Source organism: Pezoporus occidentalis, unplaced genomic scaffold (genome assembly GCF_034315485.1).
Source record: "Pezoporus occidentalis ecotype Australia unplaced genomic scaffold, CSIRO_AGI_Poc_V1 ctg18, whole genome shotgun sequence".
Classification (NCBI taxonomy): Eukaryota; Metazoa; Chordata; class Aves; order Psittaciformes; family Psittacidae; genus Pezoporus; species Pezoporus occidentalis.
In genome coordinates, this window is record NW_026913640.1 from 7,075,918 (window position 1) to 7,102,251 (window position 26,334).

General features: G+C 41.2%; 1 protein-coding gene across 2 annotated transcripts in view; it reads left to right on the top strand.

The window, feature by feature from the left end:
• MIPEP (mitochondrial intermediate peptidase) overlaps positions 1-6,935 on the top strand; it is a 72,722-nt gene extending 65,787 nt beyond the window's left edge. For both annotated transcript variants that reach the window (XM_062615183.1, XM_062615185.1), the window contains one exon: positions 6,686-6,935. In XM_062615183.1, the coding sequence (XP_062471167.1) occupies positions 6,686-6,780 (95 nt within the window). In that variant the 3' untranslated portion in view covers positions 6,781-6,935. The remainder of the gene's footprint in view (positions 1-6,685) is intronic.
• Positions 6,936-26,334: the final 19,399 nt, after the last annotated feature.

Below are 26,334 nucleotides of genomic sequence, written 5' to 3' on the forward strand. Positions count from 1 at the left end.
CCCTCCCCAGCATCCCTGGAGGCCCCCTTCAGATACTGGAAGGCTGCTATGAGGTCTCCACACAGCCTTCCTTTCTCTAGTCTGAATGTCCCCAACTTTCTCAGCCTGTCTTCATATGGGAGGTACTCCAGTCCCCTGATCATCCTCGTGGCCCTCCTCTGGACTTGTTCCAACAGTTCCATGTCCTTTTTATGTGGAGGACACCAGAACTGCACACAATACTCCAGGTGAGGTCTCACAAGAGCAGAGTAGAGGGGCAGGATCACCTCCTTCGACCTGCTGGTCACATTCCTTTTGATGCAGCCCAGGATACAGTTGCATATTTCTGGGCTGCGAGCGCACACTGAAGCCGGCTCATGTTCATTTTCTCATCAACCAACACCCCCAAGTCCTTCTCTGCAGGGCTGCTCTGAATGTATGTAAACATACATCTTTACAAAGACATCCAATTATTTTATTGCAACTTGTATGGGAGATAAAGAAAATATGTTTTAAAATACTGGTTATGCTTATAATCTCTTCTATTTCTGGGATGTATTTTTAATTTTACTGAGCTTAGAATCTTCCTGAAATGTCATAGAGGCTATGGTGAAGTTGCTAGCAGTGTGCTCCCTTGAGTCAAATATTTCAATGAGGTTTGCAAAATTCATCTGTGAAGTACAAGTGGCTTTACCACAGTGGAACATGGTACAATCAGTTTGCAGGATCTTACGGGAAACAGTGTCAAAGACCTTACTGAAGTGCAGGTAGAAAATAATCTACATCTCTCTCCACTTGTACCAGGCCAGTTGCTTCATCAAATAGGGTTATCAAGTTGATTGAACATGACCTGCCCTTGGTGAATACATGGTGACTATTCCTCATTACTATTTTTTGTTGCTCATGAGCCTGGAAATGGTTTCCAGGATCTGCTGCTCTACCACCTTGCTTGGGATTGAGGTGAGACTGACCAATCTCTAGTTCCCTGGGTTTGCCTTCTTGCTTTTCTTGAAGATAGGAGTGACATTTGCTTTTTTTCCCAGTCTTTTGGCGCTTCGTCCAGTTGCTATGATTGATTAAATCGTAGCATAGTAGTCTTGCAGTGCCATCTGCCAGCTCCTTCAGTACTCCTGGTTGCATCATACCAGAGTCTGTGGGTTTATGTATGTCCAGTTTAAGTATTCCATGATCTGATCATTTTCCATCAAGTGTACATCTTCCTTGCTTCAGGATATCTCCATGGCCAACTTTGTATTCTGGATATTACTTTTATACTCTGTATTTCCTTAAAATTATTTTAAAGATGAGTTTTTAAAGGATACTCAAAATAATAAAAATAACCAGAATTCATCAGCAGGTTCCTTGCCTGTGCATATTGTGGTGTTCATTTTTAGACTGTGCCAAACTTAAGCATGGTTGAATGACTCCTTGAAAAATGAAATTGAGGTGACTCAGGTATTTTGACAATTAGTAATCTGATTGCTTGCTTGGGATTATTTGAAGTTAAATCATATAACACACATGATGGGAAAAGCTCATAAGTTTATGATTAATTGCTCTGAATTTATTATGAAAGTTGAGAATTAAAGGAAAAAAGTAAGAACAGTTACTTGTTCTTTAATTTGTTTAGGTTCAGTCAGCTTCTGACTCTCTTTACTGTTTGTTTTCCTTTTCATTATGGATGTTCCAGAATACTTGATTTCCATCTTTTGTTGGTTTTCATCAGTTGCAAAACTGCAGTCCCATAGCAGATGACCAGACTGATTCCTGATTAAAGACAGATTCCACCAGACTTAAAAGCTTGTTGATTTTTACTCTTCTTCAGAGAGACAGTCCAGATTCTGTGCTCATTAGTTCCATGTTTCAAAAGCCGTAAGTTCCCTAGGCTGGAACTTCAGGCATTTTATTTATTTATCTTTTAATATAAAGAAATGTGCTTGTACAAGTCTGATTTTTGGATGCACATATGTAGCCTCACCCTTGAAGTGCTTCCCTATCTCATTGTGAAGTTAGCAATAATCATTGACTGTTTGATAATAGATAATTTCACAATTGAATTTTATTTATACAGTTTCTTTGTTATGATTTTTTCCTCAGAAGCTTTCTGTTGTCTTTTGTGTTTGGATATGACCCTGGCTTTTCATCGTTCTCCCACATGATTCCATAGATGCACTGATTAGGGAAGATAAAGGATCTGACCTGCCATCCAGTGGAGTTACTGACAAGATTCCTGTTTGGACTAGTCTTTAATTCAGAAGCACAATATACTTTTTGGGGTTTGGATTTGATTCTCTTGGCATTTGTTTCCACTTAAAAAGAACCAGAACAACAACACAGAGGCTTTATGAAACCTTTTTTTACATTTTCTGAAGTGACCACTTTTATCTTAATCCTTTGGTAATCTGCAAAATAGAGAAAGAGTCACAAATATAGATAGCAGGAGCAATTAGATCATGAGTGAACAATGCTCTGTCCAAGAGGCATTTATTTATTTATTTTCTTAGAGGAGAAACACAGTTTGAGAAGAACTTGGTTCTTCTGTCATTTTGGGTTGGCCACATGGCTCTTGTGGACCCTCTGCTTCTCAGGACTATATGGCATTAGGGATTTCAAATTCCTGTGAAGATACGTAACCCAGGTGTCCCTTCCAGGTCCGGTTGTGTACTGGTTGCAGGTCTGAACAAGATTCAGGTGTGCACCATCGCTCCCTGTCTCCCTTGGCACTCCCAAACTGGAAAGAAACCCAGGTGCATAGGTAGAAAAATGTATTGCAGTGTGAAAAGTACTGGGTTGGATGATGTGGGAACTTATCCTGGAGTGCGCTTCTCTTGCAGTCTTGATGCAGTCACATTGCCCTTTGGTTGTCTGAAGAAGTCCCTGTGCAAAATACAAGTGAAGTCATGTTCTTGACTTGTTAACACTGTCATACTACGGATGTACTCAGCTGTGTGCATATGTGGTAATCAATGTGTAAATAAAAACACATTTGCTCCAATGCAGTTTTAAACTTTGTTTTTCAATGCCTCAGATTGTACTTTGTGGAATAATTGGGATTTGAAGAGGCTGTAAAAATCTTTCAGGTCTCTTTGAAAGTATAAGAAATATGCATAAATCTTAAAAGGTGATGTGACTGGCAACATACGTTAACTCAAACTGCATGGACCCAAAATAATTAGTGTTCCAAAGGAGTAGAGGCCAAATTTTGCCACAGGCTTTATTCTTTTCCCAATTTTCAGTGATTGTAGGTTATAGCTAACCATCTTTCCAAAGGGTGTGGTTAACCACAGTGCTGTAATGTGAAAGAAAACTTCAAAGCAGAGAAGATAAGCTATGCAGTTGCCTTAGGCTTGGGAGAGACTGAGCTGAAATAGGAGTTGGGCTGAACATATGAAACACAGTCATAGATTTTGAAACTGCAGCCATCAGACCTTGTGGACATCGTACTAAATTATTTAAACTGAAGTGCTGAGTACTTAACAATATATCAAAGCTGATGTTGCTTTGATATAGTTTAATGGAGTTTAAAGGGGGACATGACTATTCTTAACACATATGTGTAGAGTAAGAGGTTAAAACACAAATACCATCAGTGTCTGTTTCTTTTGGAGTTGTCTACTCTAAAATCTGTAGTTAGTTATTTCATAAGGGCATGATCATTTTACTGCAGTAGGAGTTCAGCAATGACCTCAGTTACTGTTCATCCTTCCCTTGCAAAAGCAAATTGTGTTAATGTCTGCTTTTGATGTCAGTGGTGGGAAAACAGCGATGCAGTAGACCACTAATGCAAGAAATCTGAAATCTGTTTGTACTATCAAAAGTTGGAACTACTGGGTAGGAGGTCATTTGACATCACTATTGCCAGAACAATTTTGAATTTTTCTACATATTCAAACCATGTGGAGTCCAAATGAATGCAATTTGTAACAAGCTTTGAGTGAGATTTGGTAAGACTGTATTCAGCTGCACTAAAACAAATCCAAGTGTACTGTAGTTAATTATGGCTCTTTCATTCATTTTGTAATATCCAGGGTTGGAATGTTTTTGTTATGCTTTGCCATTTTTATGTAAGAGAGAAATTAAATCTACTTGAAGGTAATCCCATCATCAGTCTCTGTTCTTTCCCCTAATCATTGTATTGTTAGCTTTTCTTCTTTTGCAATGTATTAATAAACGTAGTTTTAAGAATTGTCAGCAGCGGAATAAATTTTAGTGTGTCATAAGAATTGGCTAGACATCATCCAGGGTGGCTGCTTCCTATAGCATCAGATTTGGAAGGGGATTTTTTTATTTTTTTTTTTATTTATATTTTGGGGCTTGGGCAGTGGTGGTTATGTCTGTTATGGCCTATCTTTATATACCGTCTATGCAGCATTAAAGTCTTCCCTCTATATTGATGTCTGATAGAAATAGGCACATTGGATAGAGAGAAATAGTTCTTTTATAGAGCTACACCTTAAAAATTGGAGCCTTGAAATTTTTACACCTGAGCTATTCATCCAGGTTTCTTTTCTGGGATAAAGGGAAAAGTAGGTTCTTCATAGGCACAACTCATCATAAAGTAGACCTCTGAAAAAGGTCAGATGAGTGGCACCCATGAAGCTTTTCCTATCAGTCCCTAGAAACAGAGCCAGTTAGTTCAGATGTAAATGTCTGAGATGAAATGAAACAAAAAAAAAAAAAAAAAAGCAGAACTAATTGCAGTGTTGGGACTGGACTGCTTTGACTAAGCTTAAGATGAAGCTCCAGAAGTCATGCATGACAGTGCGTGGTCTGGTGGGCTGCCATCTGTGTCACCTTCTTAAGGCATTCTCTAAAGTTCAGGGCAAACATGCAGGAAAATAGTACAAATTTAAACTAGAATTTTTCCAAGGCTGTTAGGAAGCAAATACACATGTCACCTAGCCAGCCCACTCAGGAACCTGAGAAAAGGAGCCTGCAAGAGGCCATGGCTCTCTGAGGGGGTTATATTAATAGCTGGTATCTGGACACATCTGTTTCTCAGCCCAGCCTATAGCAAGGCATTTTTCATTATGGACTAGAAGTAGTTCCACAGCAGTTTTACTGTGATGATGACAAGTTTACCAAGTATTTGGAAATATTAATTCTGTTCTTTCATTTTAAAAATAGTGTGATGCAAACTTAACATCAAGTTAACCTGTATATAAGTACAAGATTTGTTCTACTTTTAGTGTTCAGTATTTGTGTATTGACATCTGCAACATGTGTTTAAATCAGATTGAAATGGGATTCTGTGAAGTCTCAGCAAGAACATTATTTTTGGTTACTCACACAAAATTACCTTGAGGTGTTCTGTTTCCTGGTGGGTTTTGAATCATTGTGTTCTAGTGAAAGATTCTGGCTTTTAGCAGCATGCAATTATAATTTTGACTAAAAGCAAATATTGTGGAGGATGTGAAAGAGTATAAAATTATGTTCAGTAGATGCACTGATCAGAAAGGGCAGAAGGAGGTTATATTTACATTGGCATTTGTCAGAAAGAACAGATCACTTCAAAGAAGTATGAAGATTAAATTTTACATTATTTGGCAGCTCTACTGTTTGGATTTATTTTTTTTTTCAGGTCCAAGTAATGCAGTAGATTTCCATATATAATATAGAAAATGTTCATAACACTGAAAAGACCATTACATTAATGTTAAGTACAAAGGAACATCTGAAAACAATTAAATCATAGGACCATAGGCTGATTTGGGTTGGAAGGGACCTTAAAGCTCACCTAGTTCCAACCCCCTACCATGTGCAGGGGCACCTTCCACTAGACCAGGTTGCTCCAAGCCCCATCCAGCCTGGCCTTGAACACTGCCAGGCATGGGGCAGCCATAGCTTCTCTGGGCAACCTGTGCCAGTGTCTCACCCCCTCACAGTGAAGAATTTCTTCCTTATATGTAATCTAAACCTATCATCCTTTAGTTTAAAGCCATTACCCCTTGTTCTGTCAATTTACAGGGTACAGTCTCATGCTTTCTAAAAACTGGCTTTCTGGAGGATGGTGTGAGATTTTTACCTGCTCTGTTTGTTACAGAATTACCAGACAAAGTACTTGAGCACGATTCTTCATTCCGCTAATTTCCCTGTCTCTTACTGTGTAGCTATGCTAGAGCTACAGCTGCACTAATTAATAATCCTTAATAGAAGTCCTGATACTGTAAAAAAAAAAAAAAAAAGGCAAAATTAAATGCGCATGCACTGAAAATGCTTTTGTCTGTTTCATACCTTGTGAAAAAATCAGAGATTTTGTACTTTAAATACTAAATTAAATGCTATTGAAGTGTGTAACACTTTGAGAAAATATGTTGTTTTTTCTGGCCCTGTCAGACCTGAGGCTTAGCAGATAAGTATTTAGATATCCACTCAATCACTGATTTATTCCAGTCACTTGGAAATGACTGAATCTATGGCTACATTGCTTTAAAATGGAAATAATTCCCTGCTTAAGTAAGACTGTAATGACAAAAATCAGTTAACAGTCTTGTAACCTGTCAATTCTGTGATAACGTAATAGGTAGCTTGAATAAAAGAAATAATCTTCATACACTATAATTGCAGTTATTTCTTGACAAAGAAATGTGATTGCTGTTTCTGTCGTATTGTGACATTAGAAGTTAGATAGCAGTAAGTATTATTATTGACAAAGCTTTCAAGGCCATAATATTCTTGCTAAGAGTCTGTTGTCTTCATTTTGTAGGTATGCTTCAGAAATCACCTTCAGTTGAAGACTTGGTGGATGCCCTTGTTTCAGACCTTGACCAGGACTTTGAAACATTTATCATGGACTCATAAAAATATTCAACAGAACTGAATTACTTTATGGAAGATTGCATATGTCTTCATAATTGTGGGGAAAATATTGTTGTGACTGGGTTTGCTTCATGGTGAACACTTGTAAAAGTTTGAATATTCATGTTGGTGGAACATTAATAAATAATTTCATTGGATCACCTGGTTTCATTTATAAAGGTGGTGTCTTTCTGTTGCATAGGAGCTCAAGCATGGAATATGAGAGAACAAATCCTCTAGCATGTACTGTTAGAAAATTTGATCTTGTTGGAACAGGTGTTTAAATACAAATTTAGCTTATCCTCAGCGCGAGTTGAGTGGTATGAATGGTCTTTTGGTACACACATTGCATTCAGTATTAGAACCTACCTGTTGAGTGTCAGGGCCCAGAACTGTTAGCATGTTTCAGTGTTCAGGGGTCAGCAGTTGTTTTCTGGGGAGCATTTTCTTATTTAACTGGGTCCTGTAGTCCTTTATCTGTTACCTGGGTGTGCTTGTTTTCTGGTATAGTGGTGGTTTAGTTTTGGTCACAATACTTTAAGGGCTTTACTGTTTGAAGTCTATCATGTTTTGGTGAATATGGATTTGTAGGCATTTTAACGATTCCATTGCAGAGGGCAGTTACTCTTGAAATATGTTGGCAAAGTTACTGTGTAGGAGCAGCCTGAATCTGGTCTCTGCATATTTTTTTCATATGGAGTTTCCTTTTAATGATGATGAGTGGATGAGTGTTGGGGAACTGCTTAACATACAAGAGGGCAGGTTTTCTGGGGGACAAGATGAGTCAAAGACTTTTTTCAAGATAGGCTGGAGCAGTTACACATTCTACAGTGGGTAATGAACAAAGGAATATTATCAGTGGGGTTTCTTCTCTTGAAATAAATTGTGAAATGGTATTTGAGTGCCTAGTAAAAAAAAAAAAAGGTGAATTTTTCTCTAGAAATGGCCTTGTCTTTGAGAAGTCCTTTGCGGGTTGTTACAAAAGGTATCAAAATTATACAAAAGTGTCCTTCTCAGCAGAAACAGTGAAAGAAGCAAGAGAGGAAGAGAACTGAGGCTGAGAGATGAGAAAATAGTTGGGAGAGAAGCAAGTGAAGAATAAAGATCAGCCAGAAAAAGTAGATGTTTGGGAAGGGGTGAATTAGAGTGACAGCTGATTTGGATCGTTTGCCTCTGGTTTTTAGCAGGCTTTGTGCTGTTGGTTATCATTTGAAATTTTACCCTATTTTTTGTCTGGTTTTGCCAGGTGGAAATTTGTCTTGTATGAATAGCACCGCTATTACCCATAGAGCTGGGTTTAGACACTTTTAGATATGAAATGTTTTGGTTAAACAATAGCAGGCATATTTTTAGACGTGTACCAGCGCAAGGCTTCTGTGTTGCACATCTGAGTGGCTGCATTCTGTATATACAGATACAGAATTGGTTGCTGCCTACTACCAGGAAAGATAAATGGTTTTGCTTAACAAACTGGGTGGGTATTTTGCTGTAAGTTAAGTGATTAAAAAAACCCACAAAAACTAAACAGATGTAAATTTAGGTGTGAGTAAAAGCACACTGTGAAGATGGGAAGTTCTCAAAAGGATGCAATAGCTCATGAATGTAAATTTAACAACCCCTTGTAGAGTATTAAATGGAAGTATGTTATAAAGGGAATTTAGGGGTGTTGCTAAGGGAGCCTTGTGTTGCTTGTTGCCTTGGTTTTTGTACTGGAGCAAAATACCAATAAACTTCATCTGGAGTTGGCACATGTTGAAAGATCCACTGTGACAAAAAATAACATAACAAAAGGAAATCCTAGTGCTGACACGGCCCTGGGAGCACTTTGGTAAAGAAAATAAAGCATCATGATTGGCGGAATAAGAGCAGTTCAGATTAAGAGATTGCCCCATGATTTTAATTTGAAAGAAATTCAAGTGATGATGTTTTAGAGGGTAGATACTGTATCAAAATATATGTAATAGTCACGCTGGTTTATGCCCATGGCTGCTATTGCTTTTTATTTCACTGTCTCATTTGATCTTTCTGTAAACAATAGCCTTTTAAAGGTTTTTATCAGAGTAGCATTAAACAACATCTTTCTAATACTGAGATCAGGTACAGACAAAGAAAGGAAGAAAATCTTGTATTTTGCTAAAGCGCAGTGGACTGTAGCTATTGTTGCAGATTTGTAGGTCCTGGGACATTGGACAAAGGTGGGAGGGAGCTGGTAGAAAAGTAAATACAACTCAGAGTGACAGCTTCAGTTTCTTTCTGAAGAATCTCTGTTGACTCCAGTAATTTTTGTTTTATGAAATCACTTTTGAGGGCTGAACAGTAGACATGATTAAGCCTCTTGAGAACACATTATATCACCACTATGATGATTACTACAGAAAGGGAAATATTATTCTAAATTTTTTTCTCTTCTTTTTTGGTAGTTTCTAAAAATGCTTCCAGCTGTTCAAATGTCTGATGCTTTTTCCTTTCTTTTCTTCTTTTTGAGAGACTTTTATTTTCCAGCAAATATGTGTTCTTTCAGTAATGTGAGATCTCCCTTGTGACCAGCAGTGTAACTCTTCATAAATGTAAAAACCACTGTAATCCCTTTCCAGCATTCCGTATTCTCCCACTGGGGCTGCTGAACCAACTAGCAAGAAGTTGGTTTTATAACACTCTAACTCAGCATCATGCTTTTAATCTGAAGTTGTACTATGATTTGAATTTTAGCTGCTACAGAAAATAAGTAGTGAACATCTTCAGAAGAAATTACACCCTTATGCAATCCTGAAATAATAACACATAATTACGACACATCAGAGAAACACACATGGATTACGTTTGATAGTCTGAGGTGTCAGTTCTGCTTTTTTTTTCATGTTTGATGTGATTATTTTTCTGATTCACTTAAGGCAGACTGAAATACTGCTTAGTAACTGCTTTCTGGTGACCTAAATGCAGCTGATGCTGATGGAGTTCTCTAAACTCCTTACCAACAAAGAGAATAGGAGTAGAGGGCAGTAGTTTAGTGCAGAAGGGAGGTGGGGCAAGGAAGAATTGAATATAGATTAGAAACCAGGCATGAGAAAGGGTTGATACCGAATCAAAATGACCTCTGAGTTGAAAACTAGTGGGGAGTAAAAAAGTTTTCTTTCCAAAGCCATAAGTTTAAAATGGAAATTGCAGCCCTCTCAGTAACGGAAAAGGCAGAGGTGTTCAGGAAGATTTCTGCTTTGTCTTCTGTGGAAAACCAGATGGAAGAATTCATATCATGTGTTGATAAAATACTTTCCTTTCTACAGATGTTAAATAGCAGTGGGTCACACTTCAGATTGTTGTGCAACAGTTGAATATATATCACAGTAATGGAGCTTAGTTTCATAGTTAACACTAAGATGGAGTTACAGAGATAACACAGCAATGTTGATGGTTCAAAATATGCATTTCAGTTTATCAGAAAATTAAGATATCTTAATTGTAATACAGAAGCAGAAATTTGAAAGGTTAATCGCTGGTCTGAAAACAAGTGTTCAGCAAGAGCTGGTAGCTGAAAGTTGAAATGAAACCAATCTGCCTCTAGTTTTTATGACAGCAGGGACAGCTGAGCACTGGAACATGGGTGAAGGATGGTGCTGGGATTGACTAATCAGCATGAGAAATGTGTATTAAAACTGAACTATTTTCCCAAAACCGTGCCACATTAGTTCAGATTAATTCAGAGAAGCCCTGTAGCCTCAGTTGCACTAGGGGACAGCCGTCTTGTGAGCTGTGATATGAATGGAGTGTCTTTGGAAGGAGATTTTGCCATGTGGGTAGCAAGTCTATGCTCACTGGGTAACTGTTCTGCCGATGGCTTCATGATGAGTGGAGAGCTGAAGAAGCAAAGCGAGCCAAAGAGCTTCCTCTGCTTGTTGTTTAGTGGGAGGGACTGTGCATCTGCAATCTCAGATTCCTTCTGGGCAAAGTATTGGAGATTTGCTGTTCCCAGAGCCAGATTTACTTGCTGTTGGGAATGAGCTCAGGTGAGTGCTTTACCCTGGCAGGTTTGCAGTATACTAAAAGGGGAGCACTACATTAAGGTTTGAAGACCTAAAGAACTTGAGAATTGGAAACGTGTGATTGCAGAAAACAAGCACACGGATTTCCCTGGGAGGCGGACTGTGGGAGAACAGCTAGTGTGTTTGGGGTAGAGAGGAAAGGAGATAGAAGATAAGGAAGTATAAATCAGCACCAGTGGGACTGTCTGTCGGCCCTTCTGATCTTCCCCAGGCTGAGATTTGTTTACCTTTTAAGTCCTCTGTGGCTGCTCTTCAACAAATGGCTCTTTAAACGGAGCACCACGGCACGCCGGAGCCACGCAGTTGTAGGAAAACAGTGTGGCTGCTTGTTCAGAGGAAGTGTCCCAGAAATCTGTTGAAGACAAGGTACTTAAACCAGAAGCAAAGTGCCGATAAAGATCTGACAGGATGACTGTCTGTGCTCTACTGGTGTATGGTTTTAAAAACACAAAGGGAAGGCAGTGGGATGCCTCTTGCCAAGCAGTTGCCTGTGAGCCTGTAGCCTCTAGGGCAACTTGTAGATGGCTAAAGCTTGCTGTTACAACTACCTTTGTGCTTGAGGAGAAGAAACAAGTACCTTTTAAATGGGATATATCCTACCTCTTTTAGGATGGGATGAACCAGCTCTTGCACATGCCTTTCATTGCTCCACTAACTGGTGAGAGAGCATGGATGGCTGAGATGGAAGTAGGGGAATCCTGTTTAAATTTGGAAAACCACAAAGTACCAAATTTACCCTCTTTTTTGACATCACCTTTTTTCAATCATCAAATGCAACTGTTGCTTGCTTTTACTGTCTACATTATAGAATCACCAAATGACTTGGGTTGAAAGGGACCTTAAAGCTCATCCAGTTCTAACCCTGCTACCATGGGCAGGGAACCCTTGCGCTAGACCAGGTTGTTCAAAACCAATATAGTGACTGAGTTTATACATTAAGGACAGTATCATGTAGTGCAATATTAAAATAATTGCAGAAGATGCTTTTATATTCAGGACATCTTGGGGTTTATGAAGTGCTTTAGGCAGCTGACCTCCAACTCCTTACATCCCCCTCACTTTACTCCTTAGACACCTCCAAAAGTCTCCCTTTTCCCTCTGCTCTTTCAGCTGCAGTAGGGCATGGCCCAAGTGGGTAGGAGAAGGCAAGGGGAGGTTTGGGCTGTGGCTGTGACCTGGTGGTTGTGATCATGTCAGAGGAAAAGCAAAATGACAGCATGGTAGGTTCTGCCCACCCTATATCAGCAGCCCAAGGCTGCTACTGGCATGTGCCCTTATAGCCTGAAGGGTACCTCATGCTTGAACAGCATTTCTCACCGCCCTTCCCCGCGCAGCGAGAGGTGGGTGTTGGAAAAGCTGAGCCTTGGGGAAATGTCCCAAATGTGACCCGCTGAGAAGGTGACACATTGCCAAGCCAGGGCAAGTTGGGATGGACAAGCCCCCTTAAGTTGCATGGTATGGGACAGTAGCTCTCAATACACTACAGGCAACTGCACTTCATGAGTAATAGTAATTTATCAAATAGGTGTTTCCATACTGACTTGTCCATGAAACAGGCTCAGAAGCCTGTGTTTGGCTGATATTTACAGCAGCCCTTAATGTAAGGGTTGGGCAAGCTCATGGAGCACCTCTAGCAGATTCCCAACAGGTTAGCAGGGCAGTTGCTAAAAATAAATCTGTTTATTAATATATATGAAAGAAAAAACGTTTATGAAGTCAGAAGTTGCTGGAGTCACATAGTGCACACTCCTACCAATCCCACGTTTCTTCATCATGAAGGTAGAATTTTCTTAACTTGCTTTGCAGCCATATTTACAGAGCCAAATCCTCATCCAGGGTAAACTTCCATATCTCAAATGAAGTTATTAAAGACCTAATTTATTTGTACAAGTTGAGCATTTTCCCCCAGGGTCATATGACAGGAATCCCAGCTCCCAGTTGCTGAGCACCAGCATCTGCTCTGGGCAGCCGTGAGCTGTATGAAGGCAATTTGTTGATTGGAAGAAATGAGTATCTCCAGCTTTGAACAGCTGATAGTGCTGGAGTTCAGGAGTGACAGCATTTCTACACAAGGTTTTTTAGAAACGAAAAAGGGCAGCAAAATTGTCTTGAATGTCTTGGCTTACAATGCTTCTCTTGATGTGCTCAGTTGTCTACACTTCAGTTCCAAGAAGAATACAGTTGTAACCAAATAATTTTATAAGAGAGCCCTGAGGGAATACAAGTGATATAACAACTTTTATAACATCCTAAAAAGCCTATAAAACTAGTTATATGTGTTATCAAAATGATTCATGCTAGCCATAGTAAACCCAATCATTACAAGTGAGACCTGAAATTGCAGTTCATTGTCTCTTAACATTTGCACAAATAACACACATTGTCATGATGAGGACTTCCCTAAGAGCTGGATATGTAACTGCATGCTTCGAGAGAGAGTGCCATTGGGATCTGTAACCCAACGCAGCTGTCGGAGACCAGGTAAGTTCTGACCAAACCTGATTCTTCACCATCCTGGCAAATTCTCTTTTTATTTCCCTGTAAGTTTAATTTGTTGCTGTGTGCTGAGCCTGTCCAACAAATGCGCCCTTCATGCATTGGAACTGCTGTGTGTCTGTAGGTATTGCTCTTGCTGAAACTATTTAACACTGAGGGCCTTTTGCAAAACAGTGCTGAGTTGCTGGCGGTGTTTTCCATGGGGATTTAGATAACTTGTTCTACTTAATCAAATTAGTTATCTTCGATTCAATCTGGTGTCTAAGCCAAATTCCCAAGACAAGGTGGTTTAGTAGTTTGTTCAGTTTGTAATCTCTGAAAAGAAAACCTGTTTTTTTTTTTCCTTTGGTTTCTGACAGTCTCAATTGTGTGTGAAAAACTGATGTAGGCTGGCTGAGTGCAGGGAAATAGCTCATTCAACATTCAGTTTCTATTCTGTGAGCTGTTCCGTTTTCCATGCCTCTCCCTAGGCCTGTCAGAAGTGTCTGTTTAGCTGGTCTGAAGCCTGTGTCTTGCTGGCTTTGGGCAGATTTTTTTTCATCTTCCCTGCTTCATGTTTCTCACCCCATCTCCAGCTTTATCTCTTTCATTTGGCCAAAAAGATATTTCACAAACTAAAATTGTCAGTAAGAGCTAAACTCTCTTTATAACTTGTTTTCTGTGTGTTGGGACCCTTTGTGCCAACTGGAGACACTTCAGAACCCAGTCACCGCACCCTAGGCAAGAGACGTAACCTGGTCAGAAATGCAGGACATCTTCAGATAAACCAGACCTGTGACCTTTTTTCTCTTACTTTTTCATTATTCCACTCTTCACCTTGGTTTTTAGGCTGGAGAAGTGAGACTGCATGCCTTGTATTGATGCAGGGACCAGGGAATGTGAAAGTCTGAGCGCACATTATCCTTGACCAGACCCCTCTTTGGTGTTCCAGCTGTGGGCAGAAAATCCATCAGTGCTCTCAGTCAACCAAGGCACACAAACATGTATGCTTTTTTAGCTCTGGTCCTCTGAAAATGTGTGTAAGGGCCAAGGCTGGTGTGGGGCTTCTGTGATTTGAGAGGCTCTCACTTTTAAAAGTGAGAGCTCCCTGGATAGCTTATTTATCAAGACCTGAAACAACAGTTGCAGTATATACATGGAAGAAGAGATGTATGAAATTGGAGGTCTTGCTTTGGCTGATGTCCTAGAATTTCGTCTCCCTCTAAATGTTGGGGCAAATGATGGGGTAGGTGAAAAGTTTTGGTTTTCTGCATACCAGAGAAAAGCCCTCATTGTGCTAAACAATCTGAGCCAGCTTTGGGCCCTCCCTTTTATGCTGCTGCTGCTGCTCCTCATCACCCTTCACTGACCTGAAACCTGCATTGTATTAATCTTCTGGGTTAATTTGAATGCATTTTCTTTCAGAACCCATTCAGAAAAGGCATACCCTAGTTGTAGGAAATCCCCCTGATAAATTAACCCCATTTATACCGACTTACCCTGCAGAGGAATCCCATCTGGGTTCATGGTGCTGCTGCTCTCCAACCTTGCCAACCTGTTGGTGAGGCTAACACTGGGAGAGACAAACCCTGTCCCTGCGGGCAACTCATTCTTCTGCTTCTTACTTGCTTTTTTCTACCTGTACCACTAATACGGCATCCTCCTGTGAGTTGCTGTTTGTACAAATACTAACGGAAAGGTTAGCAAGCCTCTGGCAGGGCCAATGTGCATCTGTCTGTAACCTCTGTCTTCAATAGTACTGCTCTAATATTGTAAATTCTGGTAAAAAAATAACCAAACAATGCAAGGAATATCGAAAACATTTTAACTGCTAACCTGATTTCCAGAAATGCTGGGACCATTAAGTTCAGGAGCGCAGAAAACCAGGAGACTGGTGTCCTAAGTGTTGTAATGGGAATTCAGAGAGCCCTACTTTTCCACTTGAAAATGTTTGGATCTAATGGTGAGGATATAGTATTGATGTTTGATTGTAAGGATATTGTGGATGCTATTACATGACAATCCTTTGATTTGTACTGAGGTTCGTACTTGATGGAGTCAGACTGTGCTTTTCGCTTTGCAGTCTTGCCTCACCTTGGCTTGCTTCATGTTTCCTCTCTTGCCTCTCCTCTTCTCCTTTTCCTGTTTTAGTCTTCTCAAAGTGTGCTCATGTGCATTAAAATTTCACTTCAGTGGCTGTAAGACTGCATTGCCCAGAGAGGTGGTGGATGCGCCACCCCTGAAGACATTCAAGGCCAGACTGGATGCAGTTCTGGGCAACCTGATACTGGGAGCCTGAAGAGCTGGTAATGTCCAAGTCATTTCTGGGGTTGGGATTTTAAAGTACTATGCAAGGCAATGAGCTCGAGTATGTCTTCAGAAATCAGGTATATAACCATTTGCTCCTTGGGACAGAACCATTGTAGATACAGCTGCCAACACACCCTCATTATTTTAGCTGCTCTTGTACCACCTCCCTGTGACTTGTTGACAGTCCCAAGAGATTTGTGAACTCAAAACTCGTCTTGATGTTTGCTTGCTCTGACTGTTGTGTGCATGTGAATCTCCTAAATATAGAAGAGAACGCAAAGGATAAGGAGTTGCAGACACACTTTGCGGAGGCACCCTGGGTGAGCAGCTCAGCTGGCTGCAGTACTCTGCAAGCATGCTGTGGTTGATATCAGACCATTCCAGACTGGGTGGGAGTAGGACATGTCCTATCTATTAGACAATGCACGCAGCAGATGAGCACGAATGTGTCTAGGTGTAGTATTTCTACAGTGGCAGCAAACTCAGGCAATGAAATGAGGTGACTGATTCAAGTTTCTCCTTCCTGAGTCCCCAGGAAGGTAGCATTTTGCTGCAGACCTACCTTGCTTCCCCAAGGGCTGGCTGCCTGCACGCTGCCAGCAGGCTGCTGGCACCTGCCCGTGGGATTGAGGAGATATGGTTTCAGCTGCGGGGGCAGCCAACAAATTGCTGTCCATAGATGAATCTCTAAGCAAATGAAATGTGAATAAACCAGCTTGCAGTGGAAAGAGGTACTGGATCCAGCAGTGACCACTGTTTGGAAAAGAGTAGGTGTTAAAATGCCCTGAGGTCATCTGGGGCAATTAGTACTCCCATAACATCCCTACATCCCTCGGCAGCCCACAAGGCAGCCAAACTGGTATTTTCTTACTGTTGAGGAGCACTGGGGTGTTTGGCAGCAGCTGTGGACTCTACATCTTGCTCCCTTTTCAGGGTCATAGACAGTGGGGTGGCTGAAATGCCATCCCTCCTGCAGGGAAGGTGTTCATAAGAAGCTGGGCATTGGCAACATGGAGGGGTCAAAACCATCAGTAATCGGTGGTTTTTCTAGGAGAGGGCTCTACCTGGTGGGGTTGGTTTGGCTCCTGCACAGACAGGGCTGGACCTGCTCATACTGCTTAGCCACAGCCATAGCGTTAATGCCCAAAGTACATCTTCCATGGCTTTTCCTGTTGGCCTGAGTCTGGTCTGCCGCTTCACTGTCTCCCAAAACCCACACACAAGTTCCAAGGGAGGGATGTCCAGTGTGGGGCCCCCTGACCTTCTGTGTCCTGAGCTGGAGCATCAGGTGGTCCTTCAAATCAGCTCTTCCATGATCCCATCTTGGGGTCTGCGCAGATGCTTTTGGTGGTTGTGTTGCTTGTCGATCCAACATAGGATTGATTGCTTGTCAATCCAGCATAAGACTTCCCACAGAAACCCAGGGGAAGAAATGGTGAAAGTCAGGTTTGGAAAGCCAGCCTCTGGGGGGGTGTGGAGGGGGAGCAGCTGGAATAGTGCTGTGCCGAAAGCCCTGGGCGTGGCAGGGTGAGGGAAGAGGAGAATTAAAACACAGGAATGTTTTAGGATAAAATGGGCTAAATCAGGGTGAGGGGTTGGCTTTGCAGATGCCGGGTTCAAAAGGTTTCAACCGGTGTGTCAGGGATGGAGGCTGTGGGTTGGAGTAAGGACAGAAAAAGGAGAAGGGTGCACGAAATGCTTGTGTCATGCTATGACCTTGAAATGAGAGCTGGAATACTGGGGTGAGTTCTGGAAACAAAATTAAGGAATGAGGGCAGGAGATCTGCAGGAGTTCCCAGGATTAGTAAGGACTTTCAAGAAGTGCCCTTGCATAAGGAAATCGGTCACAGCCCAGTGCCACTGCTTCCCATTGCTGGCAACTCTCCATCTTTTTACATTTTAATGTTGCATGTGAAATCTGTGCATGACAGTATCCAACATGGTGTACATATTTAAATATAGCTTCTTTTCTTCTGGAGAAAACACAGTTTAGTTTGCTCAAGGGCCGAAGAACAACTGTCCAAGGTAAGGTCCACCTAGGAAACCCTCCATGCCAGCGTTTTCTATGAATGTGCCACATCACAGCTTCGCTATCTTCAAGGTAAATCTGCAAAATGCGTCTGTGAAGCCCCATGCAAAGTCCATGTGTATCTTTCATTGATATGGCCATGGCTCGCTGTTGGAAACCTGGGCTAATTCACCAAGATGAGTGTATCTTTGGGAGGGTTTCCTACTCTCTGTATATGCTCTCGAGCTGGTCAAAGGTGTAGGGAATGCATCTAAATGTTTCTAGTAGGAGAGATAACGAATAAAATTGATTTATAAATTTATTATAATGTAAAAAAATGTATCTGCTCAGTGCAAAAAAGCTTAGTGAAAATGGTGCAAGTTTCTGAAGTAAGAATCATTCTCACACTAACTACAACATGTCAAATGAGAAATGTTGTTGACTCGCTCACCTGGAAGTTTACAGTATCTGAATTGTACTTACAGGTCTGAACTGTTCCCTACCGACTGTTGCAGTAGGATCAGCCAGCAAAGGAGTAGGTAACTAAAGGTCCATTATAGCAAACTGGTCCTCTGCCTTTCCAAATTCAGGGACTGTGAAGTGCGTCCTTACAAGTCAGTTTGAACTGACGTGTGTATGGCACAGCTGTGTTGATTCAAAAGTCAAGTGTCTTAAGCTAAAAGGAGAGAATTAAACCTTGCTGAGGCTGGCCAAGAAAATATAGAGATCTTTTATTCTGACTGGAAATGGGCATCACCTGCATACCTGAGTCAGAGTTACTTAAAAACTGCTTTCAGAAGTGTTTTTTACAGAAAGAGCCCTCTGTTACTGTCCCCATGCATTCCTAGCTGGCACGATACACATTCTACTCAATTCTAGGGTCTCTTTACTTTCTTTAGCTGATCTTTGGGCAGTTTTGTATGTTCTGCATTGTGTCTTGTCCTCTCTTCCCCTTTGGCCTTGCTGACACATCTGTTTCACCTTCTCATGGCTTCCCCTCCTCAGTGCTGTGTCGAGTTGGCTGTGAGCTCCCAGGCCGGACTGTCCGAGCTTCTCCTGCTCTGCTGGGAATACCCTCCCGTCATTCTGATTTGCTTTTGCTTAATTAAAATGGAAGAGTAGTGGAACACGCTGGTGTCAAGGGACCAAGCGCCTTCCCCAGTACCTGCTTTTCTGCACCACTATGGCCCTTGGTGGGTCTGTGCTAATCAGCCTCCCCAGTGAGGAGCAGTATCTCCTGCCACAAGCTGCCTCTGGTGCCTGAAGCTGCCAGGCTGAGCCGTGGTAAACTCCCAGTGGGCAAATCCAGCCTGTGGGCAAATGCCATGGAGCTGTCTGGGGAAAAGGGGGTCAGTTTCGTGACAGCAGAAAGCAGCTTGTTCTGCTGCCCATTCTACTGCCCATTCTGCTGCCCCACGTCTGCCTGTAGCCCCCATCAACTGTGGCGTCAATCAGCGATGGGCTGCATTTTCTCTGGAGGATGAAATTAATGATACTGTCTTCCATCTCCAGCAGTGGCTGTCCCCAATGTGCCTTACTTTACACTGTGTGTACCCCATGAGAACTGCCACATACCCAGCAAAGCCACCAGCGCTGACAAACACAGGGAACTGGAGTTGTCTCGAATTGGATGTGCTGTGCTGAAGACTGCTTCTCACAGAGCGCTGGCTTTGCTGCTGAAGCCAAGTGTGCAACTGAGCAGAAGAGGAGGCAGCCTTTGGCCCAGGATTTCCTGCACAGCGCTGCCCGCAGCTGTGCCTGCGTGGGGTGCAGGTAAGGCTGTGTTTTAAGGCTGTGTTTTGCACTCTGGCCTGCATGCAGGAGCAGATATAGAGGACTGAGGCACACAGATATCTCCTCTCCTGCTGCCTGCAGGGCCTGTTTCCTGTTTCAACCCAAATTGGACTTTTTGTTTCACCTCTTTCATCTTGTTGGTTTTAGGAGTTAAAGTGTTTTAAAACAACATAAGTGTTAAAATAATTTATGTTGAATCAAATAACTTCTACGTGATTTGGGCTAATTTATAATCAACAGCTCTAAGCAGGAAACTAAGTCCAATTGTGTCGTCTTTTCTGCAGTAACTCCTTTGCTCTGTTGATGCTGTTTTCTACCAACCTACTAGTGCACAGCAGGGAATGCCCTCCTGTGCCTCAGCTTACAGGCTGGCCCAACCTGCTTTGACTCACCCATTCAGGAAATTAGGTTGAGCACAGGTCAGGAGTGTGCAAAGTAGATCTGATATGATTAATTATTTATTTTGCTATACTATTCTGTGGTAAGAGGACCTTGGGGAAGAGAGGATGACTGCTCCAGACAAAAGAAGAAGGTAGGGGTTTGTTTCCAGTCAGTTTAATCCACCATAATTCACAGCTGTCCTGCCTTTTCAATGTATCTATTTTTTGCAGCACTTTAGAGTTAAGTCCTGTTATCGTCAGATTTTACACCTTGTCATGGGTAGCTCTGTCTCACTTGCAGCTGTGACCAGTCCCTTGTCTCTAGTTTTCACGGAGGGTTCTTGAAGAATAATGTTGATCAGGGCATGTGCTTAAGAATCATTTTAAGCACTCAGCCTTTATCTCCCATCTTAGAAGCAGCTGTCCACAGATAGGAATCCAACCAAATAAATTCCTGGGTAGGCAGGCCTTGAATGTGAGCTCGCTGCCCTTCTGAAAGTAAGCTTTGCCCAGAGTCACACAAGCCAGCATTCACATACTGTGATTGGGTACCTTTGTTTGCCTCTTTTATTTCCTTTGCACGTATACAAGAACAGAGCAAAGCCTTACAGATGCTGATGTAAGCTGTGATGCATCTTCCAGGCTCGTGAAATTAAATCCACAGGTCTTTCGTATGGCAATGGGAAAGCAGACCAGGTAGTGGAGGGAGGAGAATGGGAAACACGTTCTGGGAGGAAAGAAGGGAAAGAAATCCCTGAAAACTGCAGCAGTGATAAATAAGGCAGACAGAATGGTAGGGAAGAGCCACAAAACAGGAGAGGAGGTAGAAGATAGAAACATTCCTTTCCTGATTAAAAAGAACCTTCAGTGCCAGCTGTGTATTACTATTTCTGGCACTGGGCAGGGGAGGGAGAGGGCAAACACTTCTGCATCAAGAACATGGGGAAAATGCTGCATGGATACTTCCCAAAATCAAACTTTTATGAAGACTAAGCAGATAAAATGCCTGGTATGCTGGAGGGGCAGGGCAACTGTAAGATCAGAGGAGTTTTCCAGCCTACTCATCTTCCTGTGCAGCCCAAGGTTATTTAGCTGAGCTTTTAATACACAAATGGGAATTCTGCGGAATGACTCTCCAGTGTAATTCTTTATGCAGCTTTTTTTTTTCCTGTCTCTCTTTTTTAATTTGTTGTTGTTTGAACTACCCATAAGCTATGATTTAATAACAGGTTTATAAAGCGTGGGTTGCTGGTGTGGGTTGGGGTTGCTCTGGTCAGAGGAGTTTTGATTTGTTTTGGGCTGGGGGACAGAGTGGTAGAGAGAGACACTGGCTGCAGCATGAATCAGCATCTGATTCCTGGGCTGTTTTCTGGGTGGCTTTAGGGTAACTGCATTTCTTTTCCATGAGAAAATGGAATTAGAGTCTTACTATGGGTAGCTTCTGAGCAGTTCGACTTAAGTGAAATTTCAATAGTCTTTTTCTTTTGTGTGTCAAAAAAATGAGGTAATTGAGAAAAGAACAGAGACTGTCAGGTACTTAACATCCCCCCCCCCGAGCTCTTGCACGATGAAGTGTTAACAAAACCAAACTGAAAGGTAACTTCTGCTCCCTAAAATGAGGTGTGAGTTGCAGGAGTATCCTCAGAGCTGCAGCTGCTGTAGACCTTTACCTTGCAAAGTGTGCAAGCAAACCTTAGAAATCAGATCCAAGAAGGCCTGGAGCTCAAAACCTTTAGTTATTTTTGGTCCCCCTCCCACTACTGGCAGATGATATTAATTTCTTTTTACTTATAGGTTTCAGCTACTGCAGTTACTGCACTGATACGTCTGCAGATGGTGCAGTGTTGGATCTTTGGGGATTTTTAGGCTTCCAAACACATTTACAGCTACACTCTGCACTTGCAGAGAGGAATCAGCTGTAACAGACTGGGTGTACCTAGGCTGCATCCTGCTCTGCTCTGGCTTGTGAAGGTGTTGCTTCTTTCCTCACTAGCCCCAGTCCACCTACTGCAGGAAGGCAATAAAAAGACTTCTCTAGTTAAAGAAAGCATCTGGCTGCAAATGCAACAAGACCTCCTCAGTGAAATTCTGTGCATTAGGAAACGTCATCTGGCAGACAGATATTTTGAGGAATTCCTATTACAGCACTTGCCAACACCTCAAGTAAACTCCAGTGCTATCTATTTGTTGTTGGAAGCCACGGGAGATGAAATTTATGGCATTCTTGGGCTCTTCCCTACAGATCCCATAGCCTGTTCAAACTAATGAGAGAGAGGGCTGAACCCACAGGGCTTGCTTCTTTTAACCCAGCAATAAAACAGGTATTTTATAATCTAAAGGATTTAGAGTTTCTTCTGCCTGAATCCATCTGTCCTGCTAGTTAAAAAGCAGTATGAGAATAACATTGAGGTATTTGTCCATACAAATGCACTAGTCATCCTTGTGAGGTTTCACAGCGTTTTGCCATGGCATGAAGATTTTTTCAAGCAAGGAATTTTTTCTATTTGTAGTCTCAAAATAGCAAAAAGGGTGGTGAATTTTGACAAAATGTACTGCCAATGTTATTGGTGGAATATTATGGGTCTGTTTGGGGATCTGAGAGGTCTTTTCCAACCTAATTGATTCTGTGATTCTGTATGTCCTCAATCTTGCACAACTGTTGAACTTTTATTGTTGAACATCCTTAGAAATAAGGTTTAGTAAAGCTGAAGCCATCATAAAGGAACACAAATTGTTGTTCTAACAACATAAAATTATATCAAGTTGGTTGAAATCCTTCTTTTTTCTCTTGGAAGAGAGTGAACCAAATTACCAAACTGGTACTCGCTGCTGAATGTCCTCAGGTTAAACTCAGCTACGGTATGTTGCAGGAGTCAACACAAATACACAATGGTATTGCACATTTGCAATGAATGTGCAAAGTTGGTGCAGTAAATGTAGTATTCTGCTGATTCCAGAGCTTCCTCATTTTGCTTTGGCCAGGTTCAGAGGTTATGCGAGTTTAAGTAAACATGAAGTTAGAGAAGTAAGGTGGCTGTAGATCAGATATTTACTTTGGCTTTTCAAATATGATTACTTTGCAATATAATGGCCAGTTATGCTCTTTCTTGATGCTACTTTTCCTTTTCTCATGGTCTAGTGTGAGGTGTCCCTGCCCATGGCAGGGGGGTTGGAACTAGATGATCTTAAGGTCCTTTCCAACCCAAACCATTCTATGATTCAATTATTCTTATTTTCATAACAAGTAACGTCTGTTGTTTCTGTTCTGTTCAACAGTGTTTTTTCTCTGAAATGTTCATTATAAGGAAATGCACACATATGTATGCACAGAGCAACCCCATTACAAGACATCATTCTGCGATCCCCACCAGCTGAAAAGCATTAGAGCTCCTCTGGTGGGGCCAGCCGCAGCCTTCACATGCTACTGACCCCAGCAGAGACACTGCATTCACTCAGTGACTATTCCAGTATGTTGCTATTGAAGAGCAAGAACTTGTAGCTTTAAAAACCCTGGAAGAGAGCCATAGACTCCTGGCTGTAGGTCCTAAATATTTAATTTTGTTGCTTATAGTAATTTTTCTTTTCTAAGGCTCCCATATTGATGGGAGGGCACTTGGATTTTTGTGCTCAAAGTTATCAAAAAAAGAAAATAAAAAAAGAGCCTTTACTATTTTTTTAAGAAGTAAGTAAGTTCTCAATTCATTTTTTAAACTCTGCCACATACAGAATAAATACTTGTATAGGGTAAAGGTCTCATGTGAATTGGTCCGTAGTGTTCTGTAATTTTTTCATGTTTAAGGATTTAAAGATGAAATTACTGACTGCTCTGGACAATGCCCTGTCTCAGATCACATGCAATATTATCAGTTCTCTTAAATTTGGTTATTATGCTGTTCTACTGTAGAATACATCTTCACATGAACATCTATATTCTGATTTTACATATATATATGCGCTGACTGATATAGATTCTGGGCAAATCAAGGTGTTTTCTTGAATTCCAATGGTTTATTTTCTCCCCAAGCTTTAAATCAGTCTTCCTTAAACTGTTGATTACAGACTACATATTGGTATAGTATCTCCCATATTTAGGAGAATTTTTACATGCTAAATAGCATTTGAATTGCCCAGCCACAAACTGGAGCTGGGCAGAAGAAAGTGAAAACTCCACAAAGACTCAGGCTAAGAAAAAGCACTTTCTAAATGCTGCCTTCTTTTTTGTGTGCTTTTCCATCAATTCTTTAAAAACATAATTTATAATTTGAAAAATCCAAATCTCCCTTTGTCAGGTCAATGAAAAAAGAAAACTTAAATCCAACTGCACTAAGGAAGGATTTAGAAAATCAAATGACGGGGAAAACCCCTCGTTCTTACTCAACTAACCCTGCTGTTGAAGCTGTGATGTTTGCTAGAAGCCTTAGTGTGCTCTTAGTGTGATATTAGAAAACATTTCCTTTAATGCCGTCATTCACTGCTGCTATGGAAGCCAGCAGGCTCACTAGCAAATCCACCCACTATTATTTTTGCCCTATTGAAAGCTCTACCTTATTAGCCATAATCAAAATGGCTCCTGTGCAATGTGAAGAGCAAGTGGGTTTTACCATCACTCATGCCAAAACTAAGTATGGATTAAATTGCATCCTGCCAGCACAAAGTGTGCATTGTGTAGCTTTGTGCTGCAGCACCCTACCTCGGCTTTCTCCATGCTTGATAAAACACTGTGCTCCCTTCAATACCTTCTTTTCTAACAGGGCAAAACAAAGCAGCAGTGTCTGCACTGGAATGTGCTGCAGGTAGTGATCTAAGCCTCCATCACTAAAGTCAGTGAGAGGATTAATTTAATGCATGAAGGTTGTTGGTTGGAGGGACTTCACAGGAATGCAAACTGAAGGCCGTCAAAGAGCCCACAACAAAGAGAAAAGCCGTACAATCTCAGCCTCCTGGTAGGATGAGGATCACTACATTAACAGCTTGTCTACCTTGTAGAAAAGGCAGGAAGCACTGCTGTACGGATGAGCAGCACAAGCAGGGAAAACACTCTGGGGTGTTGTTTTTTTCTGTAGACTTCTTCTAGAAAGACAGTTGGCTAGAAAATTGCAGCCTTGCTAATGACATTTATATAGTATCTGATATGATCAAGTGTCTATTCAAGTTTCATGGTCACATACTCAATGTTTTTTTAGTTGTATTTTGTTTCCAGATAAAGCAGAATAAATACTTGGTTTTCAATTCCTGTTTTCTTTTCTTAAATTTTTTAATTTTTGTTTTTGGCAGGGGTGCACCATTGTGATCCCAGCAGTGCTGAGAGTCACCAAGCTGTCTGTATTGGCACAAAATGGACTACCAAATATGCCACGTGCTGGTTTGCAGACTTCCAAGTGTTTAAGTGCTCCAGAAGGATGATCAGGTGGGATACGGATGTGGACTGCTGCCATTTTTGACAGCTTCAGCAGAAGAGGAGTCTACTCAGGAGTGCAGCGCATGGGCACAGTTGTATAAAGAGACCTTGCTATCCTTGGAAGGTGGTCTGTGGGTAAGCTCTGAATTATGTACTTAAAAGACAGAAATAACAGCAATACCAGATGAGAACTAACATGAAATTTGGTAGACTAAACTAACGACAGGGACAGAGCTGCTTTCAATTTCTCTCAAATTTTCCCATAAAATCCCATAGTGCTATAAATTCTCCACCACAAACAACCTGGCTTTATGTTACCTACCATCCTCATCTGGATTCAGTTTCCAGTCACTGCTTCTTACGTCTTTTCCGTAAGAAGTCATGTAATTGTACACAATTATCAAATTACTCTTTTGTCTCAGTCCTCTACTCTTGTCAGTCAAACCCTGCATCCCTTCCTTAATCACTAAATTGTACAACATCCTATTTGAGTAACACTTTCCTGAATCTTTTCAACATATAGAACTTCTGGACAATGTTTGGAAAATGTCCTGGAATCATGGGTAATCAGGCTTCTTTGTCAGTATTCTCTAATTCCATCTTTCTTTAACTGAGGTTTGAAACCGCTCCTGGCTGCTGCAGTGCAACTGCAGTTGCTCTGTTGGTAATAATCAGAGGCCATGATTAAGGCATATTTTCTGTTTCAGAAATACAGCTACTCTGATTATTTACACATCTGTCTTGTCTGAAACAGTCTACTGCATGGAGTACTTTGATTTCTTTTAAGACATTATACAGACAGCAGTGGGTGGTGCTTTCCAGCTGTTTTTTTTTTCCTTTCTTGAGAAGCAAGGTTCTGAAAAGATTTAGAGGCCCTCTGATTTTAGAGATTGATGCTAACTTACTGCTTCTTCAAGGCCCTTCAGCTTGAAGAATGATACAGCTGTTAAACAGCAAGCATCTCAAGACAAAGATGGACCAAGTGATACCATGATTTTAATGCAATTAATCCATTATGGAATTCTAAAAATAATAAAAGAATTTATCACTAAGTTTGTATAGAATAGTATTATTAACTTTAGATCAACAAACCAAGACTGGTTCACGTAACATTTTATTCACAAGTAGAAAAAGTATTACAAAATGATTTATACA